Genomic DNA, 17,910 nt, shown 5'->3' on the forward strand with positions numbered 1-17,910 from the left:
AAAGAAAAAAAATCATTCCAAACATTTCATTCAACCCAATTAACAGAGAAGAGTAGGTTAAAATCCTTCGAATTGGTGGGACACGAGGTAAAAATATTTAGTACAAGAGAGTACTTGAACTTCCCAAAAAGTTATCATCATGTGGTCATGTTTCAGTGCTCTAAAATCCAGAACTTGTGGGGAACGGGACAGGGGGAGGAGATCCTGTTTGTGAATCCTCCCCTTAAGGAGCTGGAGTCCCCAAAACTGCCCACCAAGCATCCTTACGGATGTCTGATAATACAGACTTAAAGAATGAGTGAGTTTGGAACCTACAGGATGAGGAAGGAGCTACGTTGTGAAGGCATAATAGTACCTGAAATGTGAGCTCAGTAGTCAAGGGAGGATTCTGGCATACTCTGTTAAAAGAACAACCAAGAATCTCTAATGCAGTGAATGAATCAAGATCCAGAAGGCTGGAAAAATGAATCTATCATTTTGTGACTTGCAGCATGTAAGGAGCTGAAAGCAATTGTAGTTCCTGCTTGTCTTCTGTCACAGCCAAACATAAATTGATTGGTGTTTGGTGATGTGCAGTCTGGGGAAAAGCAATGTGACACAAGAGGGCAGGCGGTAAACAGTACATGGCTCAAATGCTGAACAAATGGAAGGAAAATATGCCCTCTCCAAAACTTCATAAAATGGACTGTGAACAGACAGCAGTAAATCAAAGATACCCAGTCCTTCACCTCCACCTCAGCAAAAATATTTCCTAGGAAACCCAGCTAGAAACCCGAGTACATTCAGACTTAAGGCTAAAAGAAATGCAGAAAAAAGAAACATCCAAAGTTGCCAAGAAGTTTTTGAAATCTAATTTAAACAACCTCAAGCTGACACAGGTTTCTCAGCTTTCCATGACTGAGCTTTGCTTTGAAACTAGTCACAAATGGAAACATTAGGCAAAGGTATGGATCTACAGGGTCAAAACCCAGTGAGCTAAAAAAAACCCGTTGGCAAAGTCCACAGGTCGTGATCCCAAATACAGCAACCAGGAACTAGTGGAAAAGACACCAATACAGAGAGAGAGAAAGAACAAGAAATTGCCTGTGTATATGTGCAAGAGCACTTTCTGGTTTAGGTATGAGTTTTCTCCAATCACTGCAGCAAAATGCTGCATACAGCCATGTTTGTGAAGTTGTGCTGGAGACTAACTTTGTAACACCAAAACACAAGCATGTGATAATTGTTTGGAGCCCTCCAAAACTGGTACATCAGATTAAAGGGCAGTATAGACTGCTTCATGTGTCCAAACTGCTTGTTCCTTATTCCTCAACTACTTTTCTTTGTTTCTATCCAGCTCAGTCCTTGCATCAATAGTCGAAAAATATTTCTGACAAACAAAATTCTTGTTCCTTTCCACCTAAAGGCACAGCAAAGACACATAAAAGTGGGCCAAATAAGGGGGAATATACCTAGATCTGATCTAACGCTATTGCTACCACCAGGAAAAGGAGCTGTAAGTCACTAAGAGTGGGGTGAGCAGGACACACTGGCAGCTGGAAGGAGCCAGAGAAAGGAAGTGGGATAGACAGAAAAAGAAACAGACACTGGCTGGAGTGAGCTTGGAAAGGCGGGGGGGAGGAGTACTCAGGTGCCAAAATATGCAGTCATAACCCCATGTATAAAAATTAACTTAGCAAGAACACAGTAAGAATATACAGATGCACACAAATACCTTGAATTGCAAATAAACTATTTCCATGTAAGATTTTTTTAACTTCAATTTTCAGCAAATAATCATCCTGTATCCACAGACCAAAATTATCTTTTGAAGGTTATAAAATAAGAGTCACATGTACCTTTCCTAGCCAAGAACATATGACCTTCTTCTCAAGGTAACTCTCTCCATTAATTGATTCATCCACTCTTTTCATTAATTGAGTCCTGATGAAGCAATCAAATAAATGAAGCGGACGCAAAAGAACAGACACTTCAGGAGGAAGACTTGGTTTTAGGAAGGTCAGTGGTAGAGCAGCTGGGTTTACTTCATCATCTTAGAAGACCCGCCTCAAATGACACAATTGAAGCTTTTCAATCTGTGGCTGCTCTGATATAAAAAGCAAAATCAAACTGTACCTACAGCTCTACGTGGAGCATCCTGCTTCCTTTTAAATGTATGTAAGAGTAAGAAGAGACCAGGGCAAGACAGGCAGAATAGGACCTCCTATTTGATTTTATTTAGTAAAGAGAGGAGTCAAGGCTTGGCTTCTAATTATTATCCCCACAGTAGCCTATATAGCCCCATGAGGACATTATCACATCCCTCCCACCCGTTCATCAAGCAACTGAATAATTTGCAGCCAGAAGAGGGTAAGGGGAAAAACAAACAAACAAACAAAAAACCCAAATAAAACCCACAAAAACCCAAACAAACAAACAAAACAAACAAACAAAAAACCCCCACCACCCAAAAATCACCACAACCCCCAAACCATTTAGGTTTCAAAGTTGTGCACAAGGGAAATTTAAAGCCCCATATTGTATTGTGAAATTCAGATGCCTACAGCCCTCCTAATGAGCACAGCTATGCTAAGCTGAGCCTCAAAAGCCCTCTTCTAAGCTCTGGTGGCTTGGGATGCACAGGCAATCAACCAAGCTCAGGGGCTCAACAGACACTACAGGTTCGGAGACCTTCTCCAGCACACACACAGCCCACAGCCAGAGTCATTCAGATGACATTTAGTGCTGGTGGCTTCTCTCCTTCATATAACACTATATGTAGGCAGAGCATTTGCTAAGGTCAGCAACTAAGTCTAACTTTACTTTCAAATCACTTGAACTCCCATCTCTGCCTCCCCAGAGGGTGACGTAACCCTCAGGACAGACATAGAGTAGACATTTTCTCCCAGCCTGTCACTGGACAAAAAAAAAGTTCCAGATTCCTCAGTCATTACTGGTTTTGAACTGACAACTCTTTGGTGTATAACATAAATGGGAAGTCCTAATTTTCAGCTAGATTTCTAACCCCTAAAGATGTAACCCAACTTGAAAGTAGTGGATGCATGTCTGGAGCCAAATCCAAACTCCATAAAATTAATTGTTAATTGTCTCAAAATAGCTGATTTGTGACTCTGTTTTCTTGAGTGAGTTATACCATACCCAGCCTGCATGTTCTGAAATCTGAATAAAATTACCAAAGCTGCACAAAAATACAGGTACACATGAAAATAAAGAAATCACAAAGTTGATTTTTTTCTTAGAAATATATTTTGTAAGAAAACAATATTAACATTAAGAAGAAATGTTTATTATACAGTATAAAATAATTGCTTGGATTCAACTCAGTTACTTACAACAAAAAAAAAGGCTGAGGATTTGTACGAAGTCCCAGTTCCTACAGACTTGAGTCTTTTGCCTTCTTTGATTCTGACTTAATTAAATAGTGGGTTTTCCCCACATCATTCTTAAAGCACACAGACAAGCACTTAAAAAACCTCTCTCATCCCTTCCCCAACAAGTTGCTGTCCCCTGTCCAAATGTGCTCTAAACATCACCTTAGTATTTGCAGCTCCCCTCTATGGCCCCCATACCCTCCCTCAGATTCCATCCACTGACCTCTTTTGCCCAAGCAACTATACAAGCGACAACACACGTTGCAGCTAGCAAGGAGCCTCCTCATATAATCTGTTGGCTAATACGAACAGTGGCCAGCCACTGTTAAATAATGTATAAATGGCTGAGTTGTCCTCAGCTGTCTATCCTTGTAAAACCTGCAAGAATACCTCTTAACTCTGCCATTCATTTGTCAAATCTGGCAGAAGTGTGCAGAATTTTAAAAGCTACAAGGGGAGACAAGAACAGGCAATGCAATTACATAAGCTTCACTTTTTCAGGAAACTAAGCTAAAAAAAGTCATTATTCAACTGCAGAATTTACCACTCGCAGATTTTGTTGTAGGAAAACATGCCTGTTCAGTAACTATAAATACTCCTAATACATTTCTGGGGCTTATGTATTAATTTTTTTATTTTATTTTACACAATGCCAGCTTTGTAATGTCAATTACCCCCCAGGTTTGAAAGGTACTCAGTGACCAGCATTCTGGTATAATTACTCATGGCATTGGTGTGATTTCACCCCCCCTTTCCAATAATACTGACAAGTTTAAAAGAAATCTATTAAGTTAAGAAGAACGAAGATATATATTACATTTGCTAATTGCAAACAACCTCTTATAGCTGCATTTTTTCCCATTGGGATCAAAAAGTGCACCAGTTTAACATGTCTGTACATAAAAACAGTTTAAAACATTAAATATACAAACAGCAAGAGATTTTAAATATTTTGTATCAAATACTATAGGACAATATAATTTACATTTTTTTTAACACAAAACATTACACCTGAAATATAACTTTAGATTTTACAGAATATAAAAATACATAATTTTTGTTTAAAAAATGTCTTTGCAGGTTCTGGCACAATGTAATACTTTAAAGGCACACTGTATTTTGGCAATCTATATTTGCAATTAACTGTGCAACAATAATAAAATGACCTGTAATTAACCTTTTAGAACTGTAAGGCCAGATGATCTTCCTTCTTCTTGGAATGGCCCTTTTTATCAGCAAAACTTAAGTTGAACTGTTTAGGTGTTCTGCAAGTCATTTCTGCCATGGTCTGAGCTCTCCAACCCTGATTCAGCAATGCAAAAAAAGGCCTAACTCAGCATGTGAACAGTCACATCAAATGCAATGGGATTAGTTATACTTTCATAATTGCCATCTCAGGTTCAGAACACTCAACCCCAAGCAAAATGGAGTCCTAAATGCAAGCTGGGAGCCAAAGTCTGCCCTGCCCTATGTTTGCACCAGAACTAATAAGGACAGCACAGGTTAAAAAGTCAGAGCAGAACTTGGAAACAGAAGTTCAATAATATTAATTTTTTTGATTTCAACTACACCAATGTAAAATACATAATGACTACCAAAGCCAGTGGAAACAAATGAAGTAAAATGGCTATAAGACTAAATCAGGAGAACTGTAATTTTGCCCTTCCATGCATTCGTGGGACTCCCACTGGAGTCAGTACAGGACAAAAACATGTGTTTAGAGATATATGGCTTATACAGATGTAATTGGGTTCCAGAAGATTTTCAGTTCTGTCTTCAAGTTGTTTCTGGACAACTCCAAACTCAAACAATTTTCAGTACACTAAAGGAAGATTCAATCTAAATCCCTAACTTTAAACGCTCCAAAATAAGTTGCTTCTTGTGATGAATCCAGTAGCAATGGGTTTGATACCTGGATACCTATCATTTCACCAGATTTTAATTTAAAAAATCCTCCTACATTTACAGAATAAAAATGAAATTCTGAATTTCCTGACCAGTATTTGGTGCTCCCTCCCTTCATCAACACGTCAGAGCGCCTTATTTTAAGATTTGTCTTAATCATATATACCATCAGCTGAAGCCCTCTTTTAGTCAAGTTTCCTGAAGTTTCATGATGTCTAAAACAGATATTGGCATAAAGGTAGTAAAAGCCATCTTGATTAACAATTAGTTTTCCATCACTGAATGTCATATTCGATAGGTTTGCCTGGCCTTTGTCATGATGCCAGGATGTGAGGTTCACTTTGCGGGTTCCTGAAGAGAAGAGAAAAAAGACAGATTTATAAACATTTAACAAACCTCAACATTTAGTAAGCAATCTCTAGGTTTTTACAATCAACTAGAGTTCTATAGGCTACAGTGAGTATTAGACAATTAGGGAAAAAATTCTTGTGAAATTTTCTTTTTTTTAATGCACTCCCATATTTGGCTTGCTATTTATAACTGTCTGCCCTCCCACCAGAAATGCCTGCTGGACTGTGGTACAAAACACTTGCTTGGCCTATAATTTGATTATGCTAAGCAGTCATGCAACAAGCTCTGCTAAGACAGTGCATTCCATCTAAAATTTTATTCAACTAATAGATTGTTGAGATGAATTTGAAATGAAAAACTTGTTATCAGTCTTCAACTTTTAACTGTTTGCAAGGGATAACTAAAATTCTGAACACAAGTTAAACTGATAATTCCCCAAAGAGAAAGTTTATGAAACCTTCCCATATTTTATGTTCTTGTGACTGTAGCAGTACAAAGGTAAACATTTTCATGTGACAACACCAAAAATGCAGATAAATCAGTATAATTGTGCATTTTTAGTATTACACACTAAGTTGCCTAGGCTTTACATAGCACTTCAACTATTTATGACATAACAAAGCTTTTTATGAAAAAACAATGTTTAGACTTAACCCAGTGGTTGCATATACCAGAATAAGGCTCTAAAACTTCATTTAATTCATATCCTAGATATCTAGGATAGTGGTCTACATCATCATCCTAATTCTTTCATAATTTTACAAATACTTATAGCTGGACAACTATAACTATTCAGGAGGTAAGCTTGGATTCTTTGATATCTAGCAGAAGGTCTTAGAAGACAAGCTCGTGGAAGACAGATGTGACTCTGGACACATTGCTCTTTTTTTCTTTTCTTATTTTTATTTATTACAGTGTCTTAAGTTTCAAACTAGAAACAATGAGTTGATATTCCATGCTTGGAGGAGAACATTCCCCTTCAAGTTGTCTTAGGATGGAGATCCACAAATTAGGAAGGAAAATGATAATAACATTCTCAGTCTCTCCACAGAACATCATGCATGAGGGAATCAAAATATACACATAACAGTTACCAAATCTGACTACCAAAAAGGGAGGTTTAAATGAATTATCACATGCAAAGAACCATTACTGAATTCCTTCTAACAGGTACACATAAGCCTTTTCAGTTCTGCCCACATGACAGTGGTCTGGTAAACAGGAGGCTGAATCAATACTTTGCAAAAAGAATGAAAAAGAGGTGAGAGACTGGAGATGTTGGATTAGTCTGCCAGCTTAGCACCATCACTGAAAGCTAACTTTGTACATATAGGTACAGACATACAGGCTACCTGGACCAAAACACAGCTCCCAGGCACTATCATCAGGGAGCCACATTGCATCATCTCTTGGATGTTTCAAGCTGATGTCATCAGTTTGATGTCAAATAACATCTCAGATGTTATTTCATCTATATCCTACTATGGAGGCTGTGCTCAGAGATGGCCTGGTAGGAGGTCAGAGAGGCACTGAGAGAGAAAATTTGAATCTTCCTTCCAAACCTGTCACATTTGACACTTCAGATTGTTTTTCGTGGCACAGTGGTAAGACCAGCCTGCAACACCAGCTCAGACAGCATTGCTACTACAGCAAATGTATCATGTAGAGGTTTATCACAGTATTTTGTGCTGAGGAGCATGCCCTGAAGCACACATCCCACAGTCCCTCCACGTCCCTAGCTTCACCACTATCCCATTATAGCAACCAACTCATCTCACAGCCCATGCCTGCAAAAACAGTAGAATAGGCAACAGTGGGAAAAGAAGATCCTGGCAAAGCCCACAGGCACGCCCACGCAGAGGAAATAACACTGTCCTGAGAGCTCCATGAGCCTTCCTTATAGGCACAAGCCATAAACACTCTATTATTCAATGTAATACATAAGGCATAACACAATAGATGGGAATTGGCTAACTTGTCCTCCTAACCACTAGCAATTTTCAGCACAACAGAATAACTCCATTTGCTCCCTCCCAGAGCAGTGGGTTCACATATGTACCAGAGGACTTTACACCTTAGCCTCCCAGTGCATCTAAATGCCTGCTTGGAATGTGCAGTTCCTTATTCTCCCAACATCAAATCAAAACAGTCTATCCCTACCAAACTTTCCATGGCACACAGCAGGGCCCAATACCTTCCCCTCCAACCAGTGCTCACAAGCATGCTGGTGTAAAGCCTCAGGTATACTCGATTGCTTCAAAAGATGCCTCTTCCATCTGTCTGTGCAGAAAGCAAGGGTAAGAGGGGACAGGGGAATTTGAGAGATGAGCCTTGCCTAACTGCCAAGGGCAAGCAACTTTTGCATGCAAGAGGAATACTTTAACAGCAGTCCAGAACAAAAACCTTCTGGCGTTCTTCCATGAAGACTTCAGCAAAGCACAGGTTCTCAAAGGCAGATCATAAATAGTTGCTCCCCTATGGCTCTAGTGCAGGTAGAAATCATGCTAGCAAAATTATACAGAGAAGCCATCTTCTGTGCAGTGACTCAAAAAAACCTCCGAAAACCATCAATTAACTGGAAAAGACAGCAAGATCTTAAGTCTCTTAGCCTGGAGTTATTCACCTGCAAGAAGTGCTAAGATAGAGGTACCAGATTGCACCTCTGAAGCACTGGGGGTAGCTGAGGCAGTTGTAGAACTTCTCGTGCACACCATTAAGTCTGAAGAAATACTGCCCCAAGGAGGTTGGCTACCTTCAAGATGAGGAGGACAGGCTGGAAATCACTGCTTAGATCAGAGGAGAGGCACTTAGATATGGGACAGGAATGTATACCTGTGATGGAACAGAAATGCGTGCTGTGACTGCCTGGTGGTACACTGGGTAGTTGCTAAGCAGCTTTTTTTTACCTGACAAGTAAATTTTTTAGTTGCCAGTCTTAAGCTGCAATTTTGAAGAAATCTTTAGCAGGAAGGCACAACTTCCTGCTGAAAAGTGGGAAGGGAAAAGAGGGCAAATAGGTGCTACAGTGGCTCATAATTGAGAGATGGGCTCTGGGTGAAGTTTGTTTACACTATTTTGATGTTCAAGTAAATGCACATCATTCACCCATGGTCAGATAGAGGGACAGGCCAAGAGATGATGGGATGACACTATCTGTTTTGAGCAGAGGATTTGCAGAGGTAACTCCTAGAAATCCCTTATTAAAAGGGGATTAAATTATAAAGCATTAAATTATAATGCTATGATTGTATTAGCTGAGGCAGATGGGCATTTTGCCACAATTCAGAGCTCCAGAAGAGGCATGCCACAGCCAGCAACACAGCACAAAGATGCTCTTGTACGAGTTCTGTCATGAAATCTTTAATGGAAGGAGCAAGCAGGTTCTCAGCGCTTCTGGTGGTAATACACCCAGATCTGGAGACACCAAAACAATCAGTACCCCAAAACACAGGAAGTGGAGAAAACTGGAGCACACATTAGTGCCAAATCAGCAGTCCACATATCAGAAACTCTGACACATAACCCAAGCCATGGGCTAGTCAGAAATGCTGCAATACAGTATCTTCTTACTGTGAAATAATTTACTTTGGAATCATGAAAAAAATAGCACAAGGCAAGTCAAGCTGACAGAGAAGTAAACAGTCGGGGAGATCATGAATAAGATAGTCTTCTAGACAAGGAAAAAAGCATTATTTAAAAATTCAAAATAATACACAGCCTTTCTGAAAACTAAAGACAAATAAAAACAGTGTCTTGTGTATCTGTGAGCATGAACTAAGACTACTACAAATGAGTTCAATAAAATTAGCCCTGTTTTGATAATTTGTTTGCATTGTAGTAATGTTCAAGTATAAATAAAGCCTGAAGAAAGGACCAAAGCACTGTTTGCTCTGAAAAACTCTTTTGGAGGCAAAGGGCAGTTAAGTCGAACCTGTAGCTGTAAATAGCTCAGAATACTACAGCGTTTCCTCAGACAGCTAAAGGTATTAATTCACACTCCAAATGATATATTTAACATTTATATTTATTTCTGTTTGTGATTTTCTCCTTTAAATGGTGACTATTTCTGTAATCAATTTATAAACCAAAATTCACTGTTTTCATTTAAAACCTAGGTAGCATTTATAGTGAGCTCTGGTAAAAACCAACCAGTAAGCATCCAGCTCTAACCTAAGGCAGCAAACCTAAAAAATACACAGAGCAAGCCAAACCACTACAGCTTCTGTCACCAAATGATGGGTGGGGACACCAAGATTTGGGAAGGGTTATTTTCCCCCCTCCCTCACACTATCCCCCAGCTGCAAAAGTCCATTTGAGGCTTGATATTATTGTGAACCAGCTCAAAGGAAAATGTTTTCTCACACTTCAGTTCACTGTTCAGTGCCTCTTCATGAAGGGTGTTCAGTAGCAAACTACTTAAAATCCTGTTTGACACTGAAGACTTTTTTTTCCTCAACTCTGGTTATTCTGGGTCAGAGTGATGACAGTAGAGAACCTTAAAATACTAAGAAAAGATCTGTCCAGGCTCATGGATGGCAGAAAACAATTTAGAAGGGTTTCAGACATGGAGAGTAAAGAATCAGGGGAAGAACATAAATATTGCCATCTGCAGTCAGAGAAAACAAGATGGGAGAGGAAAATCTCCTGGTGACCCTTATGCAAATTTTTCTTTCTTTATGCCTGTCACTAACCTCTATGCTACCCAGCCAGGTGGGTACTGCCTCATACCAGTAAGCATAATACTAAAGTGCCTCACCACCAGTAGGTTCAGGGTTCCAGCTATCTGTAAGGATGCAGCCCCTCACTGTTATAATGCCCACAAGGACCGCAGAAGCTGTGCTCATGATTAACATTCTGGCAATGCTCTTCCAAAAGAGGCAGAAGCCATATGTGCCAGATCAGAAGAGAGTATGTCCAGCTCATAATACTGGTAAGGAGTAGATCTGCTCCAAGGAGAAACAAAGCTTGCTGTCACAGGCAATGTGTTTCTGAGAGTTCCTGCAGCCCATGCTTTTGAAAAAAAAAAAAAAAGTGAAGAGAACAAGAAAGAGCAATGTCTCCCTTTCCATTACCCATAGATGTGCTGTATCACTCCCTTGAAGGTTAAAGCAGCAATGCACAACAGTAAAACTTATCAGCTGCTAGTCTGGATAAAAACACAGTTTACAGCAATATCCAGGTAAACAGAAAATAAACTCCCCACAGCAAAAGGTGGATTTCACAGACTGTGACACTGACACACTCCACTTCTGCAGATGTAAGTCATCTGTCTCTATGATTAGCAAATTAATTGAAACCTTCCAAAGACAAAATGCTAAGACGAGTTTACTGATACTGAATCTTCTACTATGGACCTGTGGTAAAAGTAGGTCAAAGCCAAAATCTGACTAAAATAGAAGCTTGTTAGGAGGCATTTGAGCTAACAAGAAAGCTTTTGGAAGTTCTGACTGCCATCTGACAAGCTGTTTAAGCTCTCTGCTTATAAAGCTCTGGATCTTGGCAATGTCAATGCACCTGAAAGAATCCTATCCCTCCAGGCAAGAAGCTGTACAGAATTGCTTTGTCTTTAAATAGAGCAAGAGCAAGGTATTACTATGCAGGCTGCTAAAATATCAGATTTCAAGTCTCAACACAGCATTCCCCTTTGGTTTGGTTATATAAAACAGAAGAGCAATGTGCACAGCTTAATTAACAAGGAGTTCAGCTCTGCAGAATGTATAAATCTTCAGAGAAAGAACACAGTGATCAATGCACCCTCCTATCTTAAGATCCTCCATCTGATAGCTTCAGAAAAAACTCTGGTTTATTTCTACCACACCAATTGTTGTGTTGAGAATACAGAGAGAAAAATCTCAACTGACAGTGCTCCAGGGCAAAAAATAAAACCATTCTAACATATCTTAAAATTGTAGGATTGAATCTTTTCCTCTGGAGAGTGTTCCAAGGCAGACTCGAGTCTTGTTCCCAGATATTGTACTAGCAAGGATATTCCCAAAGCCATCTGTATACCTCTGTGTAGAAAATAAGAGCTTTGGCAATATAAAAGAATGCCATCCTCTTACCACAGGGGCAGATAAAAGCCACAAGAACATTTTTTTCCCCCCTACTCAATTGCTCAAAAACATACTGCATCCAAGTCAACACACTGTGTTGCTCACAGTACAATGCTATGATTTTTATCTTGCTACCCCTGGACTAGATGAATGCACAACAGACCCTTCTGAAGCTTTGGCATGTCGGAATGTCATGAGGGCCCTGGAGTCTTATGTGAAAAAGTCTACACCAGTCCTGCAACATAAAAGTGAATGGAATATGATAAAACCTTTCCAACGTGCCATCAGCAGAAGGAAACAAACTCATCCTTTTGCTATCAGAGTGCAACATACTCACAGAGGGCAGCGAACTAGCAGGCAAGTTGTAATAATGCCATTGGGACTGCAATTCTAGATTTTTCACACCTCCAAATGAAAGGTGTGCTTCCTTTATGGCAAATTCTTTCACTGATGGGCACCTGATATGCATGTGCACTGTGGACTCATATAAGATTCTCAGCTTCCAGATCCACCCTGAAGACAAATGCTGTGTCACCCAGTACAAACCCTGTTACACTTTAGCACTCAAAAGGAGTGTTGCTGCTAAGGGCTGAATAGGTGGACACAACACATGCTTGAATTTTACAACAGAAAACAATACATTTATTCAGCTAACAACAGGATAAAAAAAATCCCTGACTTTGACTCAATAGAAGGGAAACATCTTCCAAACTGTATGATATGTATTCTGGACAATCTTTGTGCTGGTATAAACACATACGCAGACAAGGATATATGAACACATCTCTGTGTGTGTGTGTGTGTGTGTGTGTATACCTATGGATGAAGTCCAGTGTGAATGAAAAACTCTGGATGGGCCCTACAGGCCAAAGAAAATGAGAAACTTCAGAGGAGAGCATTCAACACAAGATCTTCCTTCCTCACCTGACAGCACAAAGGGGCAGGCCAAGTCCTCAAAGGTTAATCATGAAAACTGGTAATTTGAAACGACATTCAGCACATGACTAATACAAAGAGGAGCCATCCTCCTTTTAACATTGCCCCTGTTGCTTCTGAAATCCTTTAATGCATCCAATTTATTCTTGCTATCAAAAGCCATTTCTGAAATCCCAGTCTGTTGCTGGTTTTGCTGAACTATTTTCATATCTTTATTCACTGTTTAATGCATTTAGGAAGTATTCACTTAAAACTGAACTTACCAGATGGAATATTCTTATCATCAATAATGAGATGGGCAAATGGCTGCTTCTCAGGTTTGTTTCTCCTGTACAGTTCAATTCCTAATGCCTCCATTGCAGCTAGAGATAAAAGAATTTCATTATCCCACAAAGACACATTTAGTGGAACCAAAATACTTCTTATTCATAAAGCAGCACCTACCTTTTTCTGGTCTTGGTGACGTTCTTCCCATGACACGCTGGACTTCCTAAAATGAGAAAGAGCCATGGCTTTGATGTTTTCTTGGTTTTGTAATATTGTTTAGTTTGCATATATCTGGGGATATTGTTCCACCTACATTATATTCAGATGCCTGGGTATGCATAATGTAAATATGAGAATGTGTAATATGAACACACACAGGTTAGCTGACACAATCAAATTACTTCCTCTGTCCAATCTTCTGATAAAGGTGGATAGGAACAATGGTGTGTACGATCACTGCATTATTTACTGAAGTAGTGGTGACAGGACATTTACAACCTTTCCTACTTACAGCACTTGGATTATTTCTCCAAGTATAATGGAACAATGACTAATAAGAAGGCATCACATCAAACTATAGAGTTTATGAACTGATTTAATTACTTGGTGTCCAAAAGTAATGAAAGAGACAGTTCTACATAGGAATTAGTGTGCAATCACTCTAAGAACTAAGGAAAGTAAGCTCTGAATTTCATTTGTGATGAGGTAAATGAAAACCTCCGTTCTTCACACTTGACCGCTAACAAAGTATGCAGGAACTGAAGGATTAAGCATCCTCCCCATCTGGACTGGGCCAAATGGACTGGGTACCATAATTCAATGCAATTCTTCAAAACTACAGATGAATTTTAACATGAATGAAACCCATGTTACACAAACCCAAGAACAGTACAAATTGCAGACATCAGGCACCACAAAAAGCTTTGGTTTAAATAATCCACACCTGTCTTCCTCTTGAGAAAAAGATACAAACAGCAGTTTTCAAAAATCTAAGCAGCCTGTTCTTCTTACAAGCATGGACTGAGTCTTGGTAATATTAAGTTCAATCCTCAATTCGGTCCCCTTTTTCTCCATGACTCTCCATATGTTTTCGAAAAAAAAAGGGGTAATATCTTTGTTATTCAGAATACCTTATACCATGGAGCCATCAAGAAACGTTCAGTAAAAAGGAACATTTTGCTGATGATAGCAAGTCATGTCCTCTTTGAAACCTAAGAGTGGTCCTTGTTTCATCTTTATATAATGCATACTGTTGTTTGCCTGATTCAATCCAGGTATATGCAATATGTCTCAGATTTGGCCAGATCAGCAATGTTACACTGTGCTCTCAATCACTGCAGTGTTTTAGAATTTGAAATCCTGCTTTAAAAACACCTGAAGTCCTGCTTTTATGTAATTTTGCAACCACAGTGAAGTCTATAATGCCTTAGCCAGCGCATTTATTACTCTCACTTTCCCCTTTCAGTAGGTATTTAAATGTTAAACCAAAATGAAAAGCCACAGCAGTATGGAAGTTGTATTATGACTATCAAAGCACAATACTTCAGCAGAGATATGCTGATTTTGTAGATAAGAATCACAAAGATGCTTTTTGCAGTAGAGACAAGAAGAGATGCAGCAGAATCACAACTTCAGAAGTAAAACTCGTATCCACCTCCCCTACTTACATTCTCTTTAATTCTCTGATCTTCCTACTTCAATGTCAGTTCTAGGAGCATGAAAATGAGGTTTAATTCTAGGAGCTGCACACCACCATCAGCCGCTAACCACACTCAAGTAGAAAATAGGAAGGTGACAAGAAATTGCAAGTACCAGGTACTGTGAAAGATGGCAAAAGACTCTGAAGAGAACAGGACATAAGGTAAGAAGAGCCTGGGCGACAGACCACACTCGGAGATTACTGCAACACACCTATCCCCAACCCTTTCCTTTGAAGGGGAAACTTCTTTGTTTTCTTGCTTTCTTAATGGAAACTTCTCAAATGTCAAGTTTGCTTTCATATCCTTTCCTTCTGGGGCATGTGATAATGTTCTTGCCTGGAGAGTCTACTGGGCATATCCAAAAAGAACTATGTACACTTTAATCTCCTATTATCTAAATTGGTACTAAAAAAAATCCCATGGTTGGTAGCTGCTCAGCCTTTGAAATCCCTGAACTGGTCAATTGCTATTCTACTCTTAACTTAAATTTTTCCTAGGAGCATAGAGTTCTGCTTCTGCACATTTCCAAAGATGCTCTAGTTTAAGCAGTGAGAGATCCTGCAGCCTGATCCAACTCATCTTCCTTGTGGAAAGGCTCTGACCCTCATGAAATGCGGTCTGAGTTTCTTTCTAACTGTTGGTGGTGCTGTTTCACTGCAGCATCACTACTTGGTAAGCAGAACAGCTACCCAGGTAGACTGGGGTCCACAAGTCTCCTTGTCCTGATGGTCTCAAACCTACTGTCCTGTTTCCTAGGAGCATGTCTCTGACAGGAACACTCTCCTGTACTCCTCTTGAAGCTGTGCTAGTATGCAATTAGGAATGAAGGTATCATTACATCAAAAAGGAAATTATAAGCATGAGTTCACCACTAACACATTGAGAAGAGTTGGAGGCTGGCTTATGTTCTCTGACTCTTCTGTGTGCTTGTCACTGGATTAGAAGTGGACTGGATTAGAAGTGGCAAGACTGTGGTCTGAAAACAGAAATCCTCCATCAGTTCTCTAAGCTCTGGACTGGTGTCAAGTTCTTTACTTGATTCTGGCCAGTCTCATAAAATTTTGATATTCCTTTCTGTTATGTTGCCCAGGCTTCCAAAAGGGAGATGAAACAAATGAACTAGTCCCTAGAAAACAGATATGGAGTTGTGAGTTTCCTCCTGAAGAATAAGTAGTTCAACACTTCTTGATTTTTTACTTCATGTTTCTACAGTTCCGAAGTGCTGATACACAAACTACCTTAGAAAAGCATTTTACCATGTATTTCTTTCTGACCCTGAAGGAAATTTTTCACTGAGTATCTGAAGAAATCCAGATGTCTAAAGATAGTCCCTTAATGGGATTATAAAAAGTCCCCTGGTATTCATACTGCAAGGAATTAAGAGCTATGAGTCTTCAAATTTTTAAAGTATCAACTGCATTTTTTAGCACCTGAACATCTTTAAGCATCTCATACTTAATCACAATGTAGACTCCCATTAAGGAAGTAGAAACAGTTCAACAGAACCAGTGACTAAGAAACTGCTATAATGACACAAGAACTACTGACAAAATATTACCAGCGACTTCTCCTAATGCTGCTGTCCACAGAACTGTGATACCAAGCTGTTCAGTTATTTTTAGCAAAACTGTACACAAAAGTCACACCACTCTGTTAGTCTTATGATAAGCTACTCTTGTACACCTTTGTGTAATTTGCCCACCATCAACCAAATCAGCTCTGCTGACCTGCTTCCCACATTCCAGCCTCCTTCATACAGTCACTGTTTAAACAACAGACAAGCAGTTAGTCACAAAAATGAAAAACATGTCTTCCCTTCAACCAAAAATTTTAAGATACCATTAAGAAGCTCTGAAACGTTCACATTTTAAAGTTAAAAATCATGCTTTAAGTGTCTGGAAAGTTGGGAAGTGGTCTTTTCCTAATCCACAGCAGGTTGCAGGTTTTACCCTTAGCATCTCAGCATGTTCAAAGTAAAAATAACTCTCGTTATACAAGTTATATCCAATGTTGAGGATGCAGAGACAAGGCTACACTTGAACACATGATACTTGTGAAACGTTTTTCATCTCCTTTGGCTTTTACAATATCTCAGTATCTGCTTTGAGCAGCTATAAGGAGCCTTTTGAGACCAACAAGAAGTCCTTTGGACATTCATGTGCTTTTTCATCTGTGATCTTAAAGCTTCTTTATGCACTTTTCTCTTTTACTACCCAAGTGCTGTAAGTACAGCTAAGTACCAGGAAGAAGCATCTGATTCTCTTGCCGGAAATTCAGCAATATGAAGAATGTTAATCAGGAAGGAAGTGAAATAGAAAGTACATGAACCAATACTCATCAGACTACAGTTTGGAGACCAGCAACACCACCTCTACCCAAATGAGTAGTCTATTGCTTGCAGAAAAAAAAAGGCATGTAAGATTGTAGGATGGAAACAGTGAAATTTTAATAACTTACAGTAATCACTTGTGAAACCTTTACTTGGTCCATAACTATGTGCACTTTAAATGTCTGCTAAGTATATAGATATCTTTATAAGTGCTGCCCTGGAGGTCTAGCAAAGCACTCTGTTGTCGTGTGGGTAGACTAGCTTATGCCTGAACTCCCCAAGCTGCTAGAAGCTGGGAGTAATGCCAAGAAAAGTTACTTATGGATTGACCAAAGATATGTTTGTAGTCCTTTCTACTTCATGCTCATAACAGACTTCATAAGGACTGTGGTCAGTGCATCTGGATTGCCAAAAGGTTTTTAGGGTTGCATGGAAAAAAAATTAAGCAAACAGACAGGCTAAGAAAGTATACTAGTTGTCTGTTTGAAAGTTTATATGCAGTATTGAAAATGTGCTTTCTACTTAGTAAGCTGCTCCTTAAGCAGAATTTTTATCCTGGAATATGTTAAGGAATTGGTCATTAGATTTTGATGAAAATAAAAATCTTCAATTATTATTTTTTCAGGAGATAAATATTTCTAGACCTGACCTTGCAGCCCTACAACACTGGCTTTCCTAAGAGCACTTTCGTTTTCAGCATCAAACCCTGCTTTAGATTTAAGTATTAGGTCTACAGGTGTGCAAAGAAAATAGATGAGAACCGGTGCAGTAAGCTAGAAGCTGTAACCAAACCATAAACCTGAGCAAAAGTAAGTTGTCTATTTTCATTTCCTGAACAGCTTGATTTGCAAAAGACAATATATTTAAAAAATCACAAAAGATAAATGGTATTTTAAAGTGTTCCATTTTAGTCACTGAACATGCTGCCAGTTCAAATAGGGATACTGGTTCTTAAAATACACACAGGTTAAATTCTCCTTCAGGAAAGTGAAGAAAGC

At 39.2% G+C, this 17,910-nt stretch overlaps 1 protein-coding gene across 2 annotated transcripts in view; it reads right to left on the reverse strand.

Annotated features, from left to right (window-relative positions):
• Window positions 1-3,313: 3,313 nt before the first annotated feature.
• TNFSF11 (TNF superfamily member 11) overlaps window positions 3,314-17,910 on the reverse strand; it is a 46,815-nt gene continuing 32,218 nt past the window's right edge. For both annotated transcript variants that reach the window (XM_051778744.1, XM_051778743.1), the window contains exons 3-5: window positions 13,061-13,106; window positions 12,880-12,978; window positions 3,314-5,627 (exon numbers count right to left, since the gene is read on the reverse strand). In XM_051778744.1, coding sequence (XP_051634704.1) covers window positions 5,206-5,627; window positions 12,880-12,978; window positions 13,061-13,106 — 567 coding nt within the window. In that variant the 3' untranslated portion in view covers window positions 3,314-5,205. The remainder of the gene's footprint in view (window positions 5,628-12,879; window positions 12,979-13,060; window positions 13,107-17,910) is intronic.

Source organism: Manacus candei, unplaced genomic scaffold, assembly GCF_025592945.1.
Source record: "Manacus candei isolate 608988 ecotype Guabito, Panama unplaced genomic scaffold, ASM2559294v1 h1tg000014l, whole genome shotgun sequence".
Lineage (NCBI taxonomy): Eukaryota > Metazoa > Chordata > Aves > Passeriformes > Pipridae > Manacus > Manacus candei.